The 15294-nt window shown below is 42.0% G+C and overlaps 1 protein-coding gene across 2 annotated transcripts in view; it reads left to right on the plus strand.

Annotated features, from left to right (window-relative positions):
- Nucleotides 1-15294, plus strand: part of NIBAN1 (niban apoptosis regulator 1) — a 169517-nt gene that overhangs the window by 133081 nt on the left and 21142 nt on the right. For both annotated transcript variants that reach the window (XR_014247290.1, XM_082401497.1), the window contains exons 7-11: nucleotides 3081-3185; nucleotides 3495-3657; nucleotides 9586-9773; nucleotides 12796-12957; nucleotides 14576-14686. Coding sequence is in view for 1 of the 2 variants with exons in the window: in XM_082401497.1 (XP_082257623.1) it covers nucleotides 3081-3185; nucleotides 3495-3657; nucleotides 9586-9773; nucleotides 12796-12957; nucleotides 14576-14686 (729 nt within the window). In the remaining variant the exon portion in view is untranslated. The remainder of the gene's footprint in view (nucleotides 1-3080; nucleotides 3186-3494; nucleotides 3658-9585; nucleotides 9774-12795; nucleotides 12958-14575; nucleotides 14687-15294) is intronic.

Genomic DNA, 15294 nt, shown 5'->3' on the forward strand with positions numbered 1-15294 from the left:
TGTCCTACGACCCACAGAAAAAAGAGGTCAGCACCCCAAAGAAGCTACCAAGTAGTTAAAGAAAAGGGCATAGCATAGCATAGCTGTTTGAGAACATGACATCTTTTGTTTAAAGCACTGAATTTATTTGCATTTTTTTTCATGTCTGCTAAGAACTTAATCATAACATTGTCCTAACCCCTTCTACCCTAGGGGACTGTATTTAGAAGATTTTCAGCATTGTTACATTATTATCTTCATAGTAATGACTCACACAGCAAGTATGGCATGCCCTCGTGGTGATGGTTATTTTAGGCAAGTGTCCAGGCAAAGCAAATATCTTAGAATAACTTGCCTGACAGACTATTAAGGTGAAAATATTTGTACACCAGTAAAAGCATCAATATATTTTCTACTTAATAAAAAATGTATCAAATGAAGTCATGAGGGAAAGCATTTTGTAAAATGTAAGTACAAGCTATGTGGTATACTTATTATTTGCCTTTAAATTAACCAGATGGGCCAAGAGAACAACTCAAAATTCCCACAGATCAGGGTGGTTTCAAGACCAGAAGACTATCCACATTTTTTTAGGCCTTGTCCATAGGTTGTCTTTTGTCTAATGACCTTGAATGTGACCCGTTTAAATGGATTCTTTCACCCATGGTTGCTGAGTAACACAAAGGGCACAAGGCCAACGACCTGATCAGACCATGGGGCCAGCCTCAGGAAGGAGGGCAGTCTCTCTGGGCCTCACACCTTCCTCACAGCTGCAGCATCTGGAAGGTAACACGTGGTGTGGCCTTCGGGGAGCGGGCCTGCGTTTCTTGGTTTCGATCAACCTAATGCCAGGTTTGGTTTCTTACATGTGTGGTGGAATTTTAAAATCTCCCAGTTAAATCCCAGCAATTAAATTTACACACACCCCCTTTTTTAAAGTACGAGAGAGATCTTTAGATTCCTTATGGTAAAACTCAGTGGATTCTATTCTGAAGAGGGAAGGTTGGGGAAACTCCTTCATTAGTATGATTGGTTTTATTAGATTAGCTACTTTCTTTCTGATAGCCCCAGGGCTTTGGACCCTGCTCATGGAGGGCTGACCAAGGTAGGGAATCTCAGAGCAGATCCTGGGCAGGTGAGGATCCTCACAAGGTCAGGATGTGGTGGGGCTGACGTTTACAGGAAGAAGAGCTGCTGGGATGAGACAGAGTTGGCCTCTGCCTGCCCCAGAGCTATTCCCTCATCACCAACCCCCTCCCCCCACTTCAACCCACTCCCATCCCCCTCCTTTTTTTTCCAGACATATTTCCTTTCCAATCCCTTAAGTTATAAAATAGAACCAAATTTCTTGGAACATTGTATGGGAAAGACTAAAAGAAAACTATAAGCCCACCCAAATGGAATGTTCTTTTTCTTTGGACGGTATAACATTTTCATCTTTCAAATCCCTTTCACGCTCATGCTCAGATTCAAGCCAATCTCTGCAAAAGGATGAATTTGGACAATTATTATGATTCTTGAATTTAATACTTTTAAACTAAGACAATATTTCCCATTGATTTGAAGTTCTGGCTTCAGCGTCCTTACTCTCTCAGCTCACTCTCCCCATGCCAGCACTTCCATCACTCTTGGGCAAATGTGTTCCAAACAAGAATTTACTCCATTGGGCAAGATGAGGTTCATGAATTATTGATTACGTACTTGAACCTAATTTTTGGACTTGCTGATTTCTATGGAGTTTGCACATGTCAAGTTCCTCTTAAACGCCTCAGAAATGCTGGTTCACCTCTTGACTGCCCCCCAAAAGTGGTTAAGAAAAGTAAAAACACCCCCAACAATGAATTACTAGGACTAGTGGAAATCCTACCCCTATTATAATCTTTGTCACACCCAAAGTTCCACATCGCAGATGGTGGAACCCCACTGGCTGCACCGACCCGAAGCCTTCTCTCCGAGGAACCCACAGGGAGACTGGGTGACTCGCCCACCTCCACCCTGTTCAGTTCAGCTGGACTCTTACATCCCGCTGTAAACAGAGCCCTGGTGAAAGGCAAATCTAGTGAGCTCATGAGTATTTCCACTAGCATGAGGCTGACCAGTGACCTTAAAGAAAGTTTTGCCCAAAGCTTAATTTGCGTTTTTATGAGAAGAGCAATTATTTTGGACAAATATTATTTTAAATTCATAGAACAGATGTCCAATGAGTCTCTACTTTTCTGCCTGCCTCCATTCCCCAAATTACTCTTGTTCTGTTATAAATCTTGGGTTGCAGCCTGATATTGAAAGCTGAGCTGTGAGCCCCAAAACTCATGGTAGATCTAAATCTAAACAACAAAACTGCTCCAATTCCTGTGGGGGAATGAATATGAAGAGCAAGGACCAGTGTTACATGGAGCATTATCTGTGGACATGTAGATCACTGCTCACATTCAAAAGAAACATTTTCATTGAGCCAAGCAAAATTTTAGGAAAGACTTGGGACCAATATTTTTTAAAAAACACCCTGAAAGCTGTAGACTACCCCCGCCCCTATTCTACTCATCCCACCAATGTCCAGTTGTTCCAAAGTATTTGTTATTCCCTTCTTTTTCTAAACTTTGAAGAAGATGGAGGTGGGATTTAGAGTGCAGTAGGGACAAAGAGCAGATCCCAAGAAAGCTCCAGGGGAAACGATGATCTCAGGGGATACAGACAAGAACTCAAGCCACCAAAACCAAGGCTGACCCCCTTCACAGTTTTGCTAAGGATACCCTTATCTATAACTGAAGTTCCCCCTCTTATCCTAAATGGGCTAGATTCTTCTAGTTTGACTAGTAGAAGTTTGAATTGAGGAATTTGTCCTTTCCAATGGGAAAATGTCAACAGGCGTGACTGCTCCTTGCAGATCTTTAAGAACGTTTACCATCTAGGATTGTCTTCCTAGAGATTTCTGTGGCCTCAGACCCAGAGTTAAACTATTAACCTAACGGATTTCATGTAGCGCAGGACAATCTTATGTAGCCAGGACGGGGGTGGCCAGTTATGACACCTTCAGTTAGCCTGATGCTGAGATTTTGGCGTCACCAACTAAACCAGCTCTGAGGCTCTCTTCCTCTTGACAGATCCTGAGTAACCTGGTGATGGAGGAGCTCATGCCAACCCTTCAGACAGACATCCTGCCTAAAATGAAGGGGAAGAAGAACGACAGAAAGAGGGCCTGGTTCGGTGTAAGCGATGATTTTGCTCTGCAGCTGTGCTACTCAAAATGAACATTCCTTTCCCTTCTCTTGTTAGGGTTTTTTTTTTTTTTTTTAATACGTAATTCCTTCCCTGGGTGGAGAACTGCCCAGTCTGCTCAGTCTCACTTACATGAGGACTAATCCAAACAGACTCAAACTTTGAAAGCCAAATTAGAACGTGTGTGCCGTTTTGTTTATGTTGCGATTGTCTGCAATTAACCCGCCCGCCTCTACTTGACCCCCTCAGGTGCTGACGCACGACAGAGCCCCCGATTTATGTGTTGTTCTCTGTTGCAGCTCCTCGAAGAGGCCTACAACCTGGTTCGGCATCAAGTTTCAGAAGGATTAAGTGCATTGAAGGAGGAATGCAGGGCTCTGACGAAAGGCCTGGAAGGCACCATCCGTTCAGATATGGATCAGATTGTGAACTCAAAGAACTTTTTAATTGGAAAGATCAAAGGTCAGTGGAGATAATCCATGCTCCTACAAACTAAATAAGCTGTGTATCTGAGGCTCCATCACATAGTGAGAATTCCTAGTTTCAGAGGAGAATTAAACGAGGAACTTGGAAGGAGATGATAACACTTGAAATAGGAGCATGCTGGTGGTGCTCTCAAGGGCCTCCGCATGGAAACTTCAACGACACAGGGTGGAGGAAACGTTGCTGCTTGCCTTGTAGTGGTGCCTGTGTATCCTGATCCTGCACCTCTCCCGTGGTAGCACTTCTTATACCAAATTGTAATGGCTCTGCTCTTGCCCTCTCCCTGCTGTAAGCTCTCTAAGAGCAGGGCCATGCTGCTCTGGTTCACTCAGGTATTCCCAGAGCCTAGTACCATGCCTGGTATATGCAGACTCACAGTGAATATCTGAATCAGTGAATAATGGATTTTCCTTTAACAAGAAAAAAAATTTTAGCTTGGAGTCGATAAATCTGGATCCTACAGATCTTCCTCCACTTACGATGGGGTTACGTGCCAATAAACCCATCGTAAGTTGAAAATGCATTTAATACATCTAACCTACCAGATACCATAGCTTAGCCTAGTTACCTTAAACACTCTCAGAACACTTATATTAGCCTACAGTTGGGAAAAATCATCTAACACAAAGTCTCTTTTATAATAAAGTGTTGAATATCTCATTTAATTTATTGAATACCGTACCAAAGATGAAAAACAGAAGGTTGCCTGAGTACAGAATGGTTGTCAGTGTATCGGTTGTTTACCCTCGTGATGCGGTGGCTGACGGGGAACCGTGGCTACTGACCCTGCCCAGCATCACGAGAGAGAATCTTACTGCTCATCACTAGCCCAGGAAGAGATCAAAATTCAGAATTTGAGATACAGTTTCTGCTGAACGCCAATTGCTTTCACACCACTGTAAACTTGAAAAATCATAAGTCAAACCATCCTAAGTAGGGAACCGTCTGTAGTCCCAGCTCTAATGTTAGCTGGTCACGTGTGCTCAGGGAGGTCACTCGACTTCTGTGTGACTCAGTGTCTTCCTCTGAAATCACAAGGGCCCATGAGATTGGGGTCAGCAAACTGTGGCCCTTGGGCCAAAGCTGGCCTGCCACCTATTTTTGTAAATAACATTTTATTGGAAGACAGCTGTGCCCACTCATTTATGTACTGGCTGAGGCTGCTTTCATGCTACAAAGGCGCTGTTGAGTCGTTGGAACTGAGACCTTAGGGGCGGCAAAGCTGAAAATGTTCAGTATCTGGCCCTTGAAAGAAAGAAGTTCACGTGTTTCCACACAAGAGAACTTAGATGACCTCTGAGGAATCCTACAGGATAAAATTCTGTGGTTCTGCATTCCTACATCCCAGAAAGCACACCACACTGAACATCATTTCAGAGGGAAAGCATGCCGGCTCATCTGTGATTGTTTATCAGCAGCAATCTTCTTATATAGTCAGTTTTCAGATTATTCACTCACTCATTCATTCAAAATATAGTCACTAAGTGCTTTCTGAGCAAGGCGATGGAGCTTTAGCAGTGAACAGGGAAGACCCAGTTCCTGTGCTCAAGAGACTTAGAACCTAATGGGATTTTCTGCTTGGTGGATTATCCTCTGCACTTCAGGCCCTGTTCATACTGCAGGCCAGCTCGCTCCAGGCCCTTCTAACAGGTCCTCCTGAGAGGAGGTTGGAGGAGGCATAACTAGAGCAAAGGAGTGTGTGTCTGAATCTGTTGTTTATCTGTTCAGGTGATGCCTTCTAAAGCCAGATATAAATTAACTTCAGAGTGTTTTCTGTTTCCTATTATCCAGGTCTCTTATTCCTTTATTAGCTCAACAGATCTAGAGTTGACTATATATTGAAATGCTTTATACAGCTTAAAACTGTCAACACCCAACTCCTGTGCCCGGATACATTCTTGTTGTCTGGAGCTGAGCTGAGCCTAACAGTGGCCATTCTCATGGCCTGAATTAAACCGGTCTCTCTTTCTCTCTTGCCTAAATCTCTGTGGCTCCAGTATATTTCACATAAAATGGAAAAATATTCTGCCCTCGACTAGTTTTTGTTTCCTAAAGGAAGCCTTGAAAGGAAATCGTGATCAGGTCTTTTTAAAAAGGAATATCAGAAACACATGGTAACCAGGCCTCTGGTTCTCTCCCTTTAAAACAAGAAAGTGCACATCAGGCTGCATTGATAAAGGACTTTGGATTTCAAAAAAAAAACTTTGGGAGTATTAAAGTAGCAATCTCTCCATTTCTTCCCATATGACTCTTGAGAGTGAAGCAACTGGCTTAAGTTCTGCCCCACAAACACTGACTTATTTAATAAGCATTTATTCTGCTCCTGCTGAATTCAAGGTCTCTGAAGAGTCAAAGAAGAAGACATGATTTTACAAGTAGAAGAGGATAAAAAGCATGTCACAGATACTGAAACAGAAGGAAAAATATTATAAATGCCATAAAAGAGGCAAGAACAGAGAGCACAGCAGTTTCTAAGCAGGAACCATTTCGACTTCAAAAAACCATGTGGGCTCCTCACAATGAGAGTACTGTTTTAGTGTCAGTTGATGGGAAAGAATGGTAATGCTAACAGGTATAGTAAGAGCTAACAGTTACTGAGTACTTCCAGAGGGTCACATAGGGTTCTGAGCACTTTGAACACAGTGAACTCATTTAATCCTCACCATAACCCTCAGAGTAATTACTCTTATGATCCCCATTTTACAGATGAGAAAACTGAGGTAGAGATTAAGTAATTTGCCTGAGATTCCAAAGGTAGAGTGTGACAGTCAGGCCAAACCCAGCCCCCAGCTTCAGCATTTTCTCTCTTAATCACTCTGCTCAACTGAATTAATGTATGGCTCTTGAATTAATGTGTCACAACACATGAATCATTACAGCAGCATCTCTGCATCCTTGAAAAATAGCAGAGCATACCTGTGTGGGTTGTAAAATTTATTCGATCATTAAGGAAACACCAACAGACCATAGTTCAGGAAGCTGTGTGGTGGTTCCGGGCATTAGGCTGTCCTGAGTAGGTGAAATTTAAACTTGGCCTTGAAGAGGTGAGTAGGATGTTTACAAGCAGAGGTGGAGGAAGGAAGGCACAGGTGAAAGGAACACTGAATAAAGGCACAGAGAGGGGGCTGGAGCACATGGTGGTACATAGGCTAGGGGGGATCAGGCAGAGAGGAGCATGGCCTTCCATGTCCCCTCCCTGTGCCTCTCTCTGCCCCCATGCAGCAGGGGACACCAGCCAGCTGCTAAATCTTTTCTGTATATTACCTGTGTTCATGATTATTCTGAAATTTCAATTAGACACTTTCAAATAGTTCTTCTCTTAGAGTTAATTTATAAATAATTCATTTATCTTCCTGGCAAATGATTTTACATTTTGGTATAAAGTAAGTTATTTTTAGGAGTCATAGATTGTTTCATATTTGAATCATACAATAGAAAGGGGTTTTTCCCTAGTAATTATATGACCTGGTTAATATTTTCTATCTCAAATATTTATGAGTTACTCATAGTATCAATAGTATTGGTCATCTCCGATTCTCAGAGTAAGAGGCAGTCTGATCCTCTGTAACTCTGTGAAATGTTTCTGCAAATTGAAATAAGAATGTGGCCATTTGTCTCACCATAAGCAAGTTATTTGCCAATAAAAATAAAGAAATATGTTTGAATTATAATTCTGGATCTAAAAATTAGGGTGTGACCTTGGTTGAATCAGCTAACATCTCCAGGCCCCCTTTTTCCCATCTGTAAAATGAGGGCCTGGACACTGAGATGAGTTTGTACTTCTTTGATCCCATACAAGGTTAGGTGACTTAAAGGGTTCCACAAAGCTAGACTTCCATCCACAGAGTGAGCTCAAGCCTCTTCCAACTCAGACTTCCTTTACTGCATTGCTGCTTCCAAACCTGGTTAATCATGAGAATGACCTTAGCACTTAAAAAGAAATGCAGATTTCCATGTTGTATCCAGACTTACTGAATCAGGATCTTTACTACGCTCCTCTTTTTGACCCACCTCCTAGAGAAATGGAAATAAAAACAAAAACAAACAAATGGGACCTAATGAAACTTAAAAACTTTTGCACAGCAAAGGAAACCATAAACAAGACAAAAAGACAACCCTCAGAATGGGAGAAAATATTTGCAAATGAAGCAACTGACAAAGGATTAATCTCCAAAATTTACAAGCAGCTCATGCAGCTCAATATCAAAAAACAAACAACCCAATCCAAAAATAGGCAGAAGACCTAAATAGACATTTCTCCAAAGAAGATATACAGATTGCCAACAAACACATGAAAGAATGCTCAACATCATTAATCATTAGAGAAATGCAAATCAAAACTACCATGAGAGATCATCTCACACCAGTCAGAATGGCCATCATCAAAAAATCTAGAAACAATAAATGCTGGAGAGGGTGTGGAGAAAAGGGAACCCTCTTGCACTGTTGGTGGGAATGTAAATTGATACAGCCACTATGGAGAACGGTATGGAGTTTCCTTAAAAAACTAAAAATAGAACTACCATATGACCCAGCAATCCCACTACTGGGCATATACCCTGAGAAAACCAGAATTCAAAAAGAGTCATGTACCAAAATGTTCATTGCAGCTCTATTTACAATAGCCAGGACATGGAAGCAACCTAAGTGTCCACCGACAGGTGAATGGATAAAGAAGATGTGGCACATATATTCAATGGAATATTACTTAGCCATAAAAAGAAATGAAATGGAGTTATTTGTAGTGAGGTGGATGGACCTAGAGTCTGTCATACAGAGTGAAGTAAGTCAGAAAGAGAAAAACAAATACCGTATGCTAACACATATATATATGGAATCTAAGAAAAAAAAAAAAATGGTCATGAAGAACCTAAGGGCAGGACGGGAATAAAGACACAGACCTACTAGAGAATGGACTTGAGGATATGGGGAGGGGGAAGGGTAAGCTGTGACAAAGTGAGAGAGTGGCATGGACATATATACACTACCAAACATAAAATACACAGCTAGTGGGAAGCAGCCGCATAGCACAGGGAGATCAGCTCGGTGCTTTGTGACCACCTAGAGGGGTGGGATAGGGAGGGTGGGAAGGAGGGAGGCACAAGAGGGAAGAGATATGGGAACATATGTATATGTATAACTGATTCACTTTGTTATAAAGCAGAAACTAACACACCATTGTTAAAGCAATTATACTCCAATAAAGATGTTAAAAAATCAATCAATCAATCAATCAAACGGCAGTATTTCCTCTGGGAAGTAAGAGTATGGTTACATTTTTTTTTAATCCCTCTTTATGATTTTCTGTACTCTTTATGTTTCTGTCACTAAGCATGTCATCCTTGATTATCAGAAAAAATAGTGTGTGTTTTAAAATTGGGGGTGGGGAATGGGAGGCGGGGTGGCAAACCAATTGGAATTTGTTTCCATTTGCCCCACAAAAAGATGGTACTTGAGAAGCGGGGAGGGGAATTGAATTATATCGACTGATTAACTCTTAGAAAAATGAATTAAAACTTAATAAATTGTGTTTTTAGAAGACAAACTATGAATTTATAATGATGATGATAGGAAATAGATGGGTCATTGGCATTTTCTTTTTTTTGTAATAGGCATTATATATTCATAAGGACCAAGCAGAAAAATGCATTTCATCCCAGGGGAGAGGTAATCTTGGGGAGGGGAGAGATTCTCCTTGTTCCAATTCTCAAAGAGAGATTCTCTTTGATGGTTTTCCATTCTGGTGAGTGCTGGCACAGGGCTCACTGTGTTGGTCTGTCTTGCCCATTTGAACTTGCCTTGGCTGTTAAATGGCTCTGTGGGGCACTGTCCAGCCTGGCCCCACTCCAGTGCCTCTGAATCCAATTTTGCCATCACTCACAGTTTTCTGGCTATTTCCTACCTCAGCGATGGTGGCTCAGCCAGCAGAGAGAAGTTGTGCAGAGAGTGTGCAACCATTCCTGGCATCCATTCTGGAGGAACTCATGGGACCAGTGAGCTCAGGATTCAGTGAAGTACGCTCACTCTTTGAAAAAGAAGTGGATGAACTTAACCAGAACTTTCAGACCACCAAAGACAGTGCCCAGCTAAAGGAGGTAGGATACGAAGCCAGGGAGTGGAGTGTGAATGGTCTGCCTGGGACTGCCTTTCTGTGGGTCTTTATCTGCATTCATTCATTCTTTCCTCCCTCCCTCTCTCCCTTCCTTCCTTCTTTCCTTCCTTCCATTCAGCTGCCCTTCCATCTAGCCTTTCTGCGATTCATTCAAACACATTATTCATTCATCCATTCATCCATCTATCTACCTGCTTTCCTTTATTAATGGTTTTCAAGTTGCAAAAATAATAACGTGCTTGTATAAGGTAAACAATATACAAAAATACATAAAGGCAAAATTAATCACCATCACCCATACCCACCTAATTTTAGTCCACCCCCAACACCTAAGCCATCTCCACTTCCAACTCCCTGAATTAAACTAATATAAATAGCTTAAGTATGTGTTTTCACATGCTTTTTCCTTGTTCATACAAATATATACACGTATATCCTCATTTATATAAATTTTGTTTGTTGGTTTGTTTGCTTCCAAAAGTATGGACTCATGATAAAAACCAATGTTTCTCAAAGTATGGTCCTTGGACCAGCATCATCATATGGCTGCTAAAAATGCAAATTCTCAGGCCCCACTGATGATTTACCATATCAGAAACTCTGGGGTAGGGCCCAGCAGTCGGTTTTCACAAGACCTCCAGAGGACTTGATGTATCTGAAAACTTGAGAATCACTGACAGACATAACTGGGCAGCTTTGTTTTACACTTGCCATATCACGATGGACATCCCTACAAGTCAGTGGATAAAACCGGACACCTGTTTCTTTCCCTTTCTTTTTTTTTTAATGCATACATACACAAAATTGTATATAAACAAGATCATTTGTAAATATTTTGAGGTTTCTTATTGTAGCCTTTTTTTGAACTTAACTTTACTCTCCCTCCTCCCCCCCATATCCCCTCCCTCCACTCAAGCAACTGGTGTTAACAACTTAGCATATGCTATTCTGTGCTTTTCTCCATGCTCATATAGCCTATAAAACACACACATTTTGTAGGCTATGCTTTTTTAGGTAGTTTGCTCTTAGAAAAATGGGATTATATTATATATACTGCTCTGCTTTTCAGTTTTCTCATTCAAAAATACCTCATGAAACAATTTTTAAGTTAACTGTTCTAGCTCTAAATCATTTTTTGTAATAACTGCATAATATTTCATGTACCGATACACCATGATTTATTCAATCATCCAAATGTCGCTAGCACCATGAATACAGCTGCAATAAATAATCTTGTTTTATATATTCATTAACTTTGATGCTTTTATTTCTATGGGATAGATGCCTAGGACAGGATTGCTAGGTTGAAAGGTAGGAATATTTCTCATGTTAACTGATGTTTCCATTTGCTTCCCAAAAAAAGAATTAAAATTTTACAATTCTACCAATTGTACATGGCAGAGGACTTTCTCCTTTATATTCCTGTCAGCATTAGGGAATCACTTGTTTAACTTCTGCCAATCTTACAGGAGCAAAGTGGTAACCAAGTGATTTTTCCTCTCCTGTCTATTTAATTGATATTTAAAAAAATAGACACATTACAAATTATATGTCAAGGGGCAAGTTTGACAGCATGCTTTTGGTCATTAATTCTACTTCAGTGAGGTTCTCCAGAACTCACTTCTTAAAGGGAGTAATAATTTCCTTTTTCAAGCACAATGTAAGTGGGCCCTTGTTAAATTCTTTTTTTTTTTAATAAATAACCAAGTTTCTGTATCTTTTTTAAATTAATTAATTAATTAATATTTATTTTTGGCTGTGTCGGGTCTTCGTTGCTGCACGTGGGCTTTCTCTAGTTGCAGTGAGCGGGGGCTACTCTTCGTTGCAGAGCATGGGCTCTAGGCACACGGGCTTCAGTAGTTGTGGCATGCAAGCTCAGTAGTTGTGGCTCGCGGGCTCTAGCACGCAGGCTTAGTAGTCATGGCGCACGGGCCTAGTTGCTCCGCGGCATGTGGGATCTTCCCAGACCAAGGCTCGAACCCGTGTCCCCTGCATTGGCAGGTGGATTCTTAACCACTGAGCCACCAGGGAAGTCCCCTTGTTAAATTCTTGTTTAGAGAAATCTAGAACTCTAGATTTATCTCTTTTCTGTGACCTGAAACTCAGACAGCACATCCTGTATTGTTCACAATCACCCTGTTACTGTGTTACTCCCCAGTTCTACCTAGGCCTCCATTTTCAGCACCTTTCTTTCTGTCTTCTCTTTCTCCACCCACCCTCCTGTTTATTCTAGATCTCCAATATTCAATTTTTAAAATTACTTTTAAATAAGCTTGGAAAATAAGTTGCATTCTGTTGGCAAAAACACTCATAGTGTAAGACTATGTTGATAATACTTGAGGTCTTTAGTGGATGAGGTCAGCTGCTGTCCTCTTGCTGGAAGTTGTATGGCCTCATCGATCAAGTTATCACTTGTACAAACTGGAGGAGGGGGGACCTCAGGTTTTAAAACTGGATACCTCTTCTAGGCTAGGCCTCTTCCTATCTCACCCACCTCCCCATCCACTAGCAGAGGGAAGCCCTTGGGCACTGACAGAGCCTCAGAGAACTGTGGGGACTCTGGCTTTACTCTTAGAGTCCAGGGGGCATCCTGAACGCCCTGGGATTTTCTGAGAGGGATGTCACTCATTAGAGAAGGCTTTGGAGGCTCGTGAGCCAACAGCAGTTCCATGTGCCAAAGAGCCTTCCTGCACTCTTGAGCTCTGCAAGTGGGCACTTGGAGTCCATCAAGAGCTTGAGAAGAGTGAGCCCCACTGAGTGCAGCCCTGGGAGCTTCCCTGGTCCAGTTGGTTCTTCTACCAATCTCTATCCTAGCAATAGAGCTGCCCTGGGAACCCATCCAAGAACGGAAATAAGACAATGAAGATGTCACAGATATAGTGATCTGAGAAGTGATTCAGTCTAATAACATGTGTGATTGTTTAGAATTTATGTATTATGTACTAGTCATGTAATATAGTTCCTAAGTCTGAAGGTGTGTAATTTTTCCCTTCACCAAAATGCAGCATCTAGACCGGCTTATGAATCTTCCATTGGATTCCGTGAAGATGGAACCGTGTTACAGTAAAGTCCACCTGCTTCAGGAGCACCTGCAGGATCTCAAGAGCCGCTTCAGATTCCCCCACATCGATCTGGTGGTCCAGAGGACGCAGAACTACATGCAAGAGGTAGGGGCGGTGAGGTCATCCACGTGGGTGAGGATGAGGGAGCAGAGAAACAAGTGCGGCAAATGAGACAGGTGCACTAGTGTAGCTCAGGGAAATGAGGCCCATTCCTTTAGTCGCCATGTTGAGAGAGGACATATTTTGTGCTGTTCCAGCTGGCTTATCTTTCCTCCATGCTGATGAGCATCATAAAGAAGAGATATCTCAGGGAAATAAAGTAGCACTAATTGATAATTACTTGATTTGTCAAATCAGTGCTATTAATGTTGGCTGCAGATTAGAATCATCTGGGAGCTTTTAAGAAATACTGATGTCTAGGCCACACTCCCAGTGATTTTGATATTATCTTCTTGGTAATTAAAAAAAAAACTTCTTCCACTCCCATCCCTACTGCTTTTAATATGCAGCCAGGATGGAGAACCAGTGGCTTGAATCAATTCCCTAACCTAGTTAAAAGTAAATCAATCAATCAGTCAATCACAGCTTTAAATTTGGATTTCTTGGGTCTACTTGATAGGTTCCTTTTTTTCCCACAAGGAACTTTTTCTCCAGGGCAGCAGTGAATAGCTCAAACGCATTCCATATTCTAATGCTTTCTAAATGAAGGAAGGGTGTGATCATTGAAGCCGTTAAGAGCACAATTCTACTTCACAAATGTTCGAAGGGAGCTTCCTGTGGGTTGGACACTGTGCCAGATTCCACTTTGGGGAGCTGATAGTGAGACAGATTCTTAGATAAATTCACTGCAGCGTTGAAAGTGCTGAGAGAAAGGTATTGTGTCGTATGCTTTCAGATCACAGGCTTGGGGAAGAAAGGAGATTTTTTTTCTTAAAAGTTATAGGCAGGATTAAGTGGCACACTTTATTATCTAACCTCTGGGTTGTGAGGGATTAAAGACAGACAAGGAACAAAATTGGTCGACGGTTTGACTGAAGTCCTTTTGATAGTACTGGGCCCTGGTGAAACAGGTACAGGTACAAGTGCAGAGAATAAGAAATCTGAACTACTTCCATTCCCTAACCCACGAGCATGTCAGCCACGGTCTCCACTGAGCTCTGACCCTGCCTCCCTTCCAAGCCTGGCAGAGAAAGGAAGAGAAGTAGGGTGGGAGGCTGGAAAATGCAGCGAGAGATGTGCTGGCATGGTTCACATCCATCTGAAAGTGGAGGTGCAGAACTAAGGAGCCACCTCATTTCATTAAGCCCCGACCACAGGCACCAGAGAACAGAGGAAAGGGATGACCACAGGAAATGATGATATCCTCAACCCCACGGTCTTGGGTTTCCCAGTTAAGGGTGGAAGGAGAAGAGATGAGAAGAAAAGATACGCACATGTGTACATACATGCTTGGATATGTGTGTGTGTGTGTGTGTGTGTGTGTGTGTGTGTGTGTGTGTGTGTGTGTACTTCCCAGCCTCTTACTGATCCCACTGTGGCCATGGGCCTGTGCATCTCACAATCCATGTAGTGGGATGAGGACCTGTTACCCTGGGTCATCCCCAGGGTAGTGACCATCTTTGGTGGTCATCGTCTCCTTCTCTCCAAGTTGATTTAGACTTGGAGAGGGTAGTGATCCCAGCCTGTAACTGCGGTCTGTTTCTGTGTTGTTTTTGGTTTCTAGCTAATGGAGAGTGCGGTATTCACTTTTGAGCAGTTGCTTTCCCCACATCTCCAAGGAGAGGCCTCCAAAACCACAGTTGCCATTGAGAAGGTTAAGCTCCGAGTCTTAAAGGTAAAATTGTTCTCTCATTTATTTGTGAGAAGCATGAAGCAAGAATGTGACCCATTTGTTTTGTTAAGTGGAAAATACCAAGTTCTCTGTTTCACTTGCCTCCCCTTTAAAAAACCTTTCCCCTTCTCTTTCCTCCCTGAGACACCCGTGACTATCACCTAGCGGCAGTTCCCCCACGACTTTCATGCCTATTCTGCCATCTAGTGGCTGCTTTAGGGACCACAGGTCCTCAGCATCATTGTCGCTTCTTCAGCCAGAAGTGACGTGTCCAGGCTTACTTGCATAGCAATTGGACTTGATATTTATTGGCTATCCACTATAAGCAAAGGACTGTGATAGGTATTGCATGGAATATAAAAATAGGCAAGGCACACCCTCTTTCTTCAACGAGTTTACAGTATAGTAAAACCTATTTAAATTAATCAACATGATACCTGCTGTATGAAATTGTTTTAAATGTGCTTCATGCATAAGTGTATATTAAAATGGTTGTAATAATAGGAGCTTACATATATAGGTCATATCTTTAAGCTTTTTTAAAAACAACCCGGACCTCCCGGGTGGCGCAGTGGTTAAGAATCCGCCTGCCAATGCAGGGGACACGGGTT

Source organism: Balaenoptera borealis (genome assembly GCF_965194805.1).
Source record: "Balaenoptera borealis genome assembly, chromosome: 1".
Taxonomy (NCBI): domain Eukaryota; kingdom Metazoa; phylum Chordata; class Mammalia; order Artiodactyla; family Balaenopteridae; genus Balaenoptera; species Balaenoptera borealis.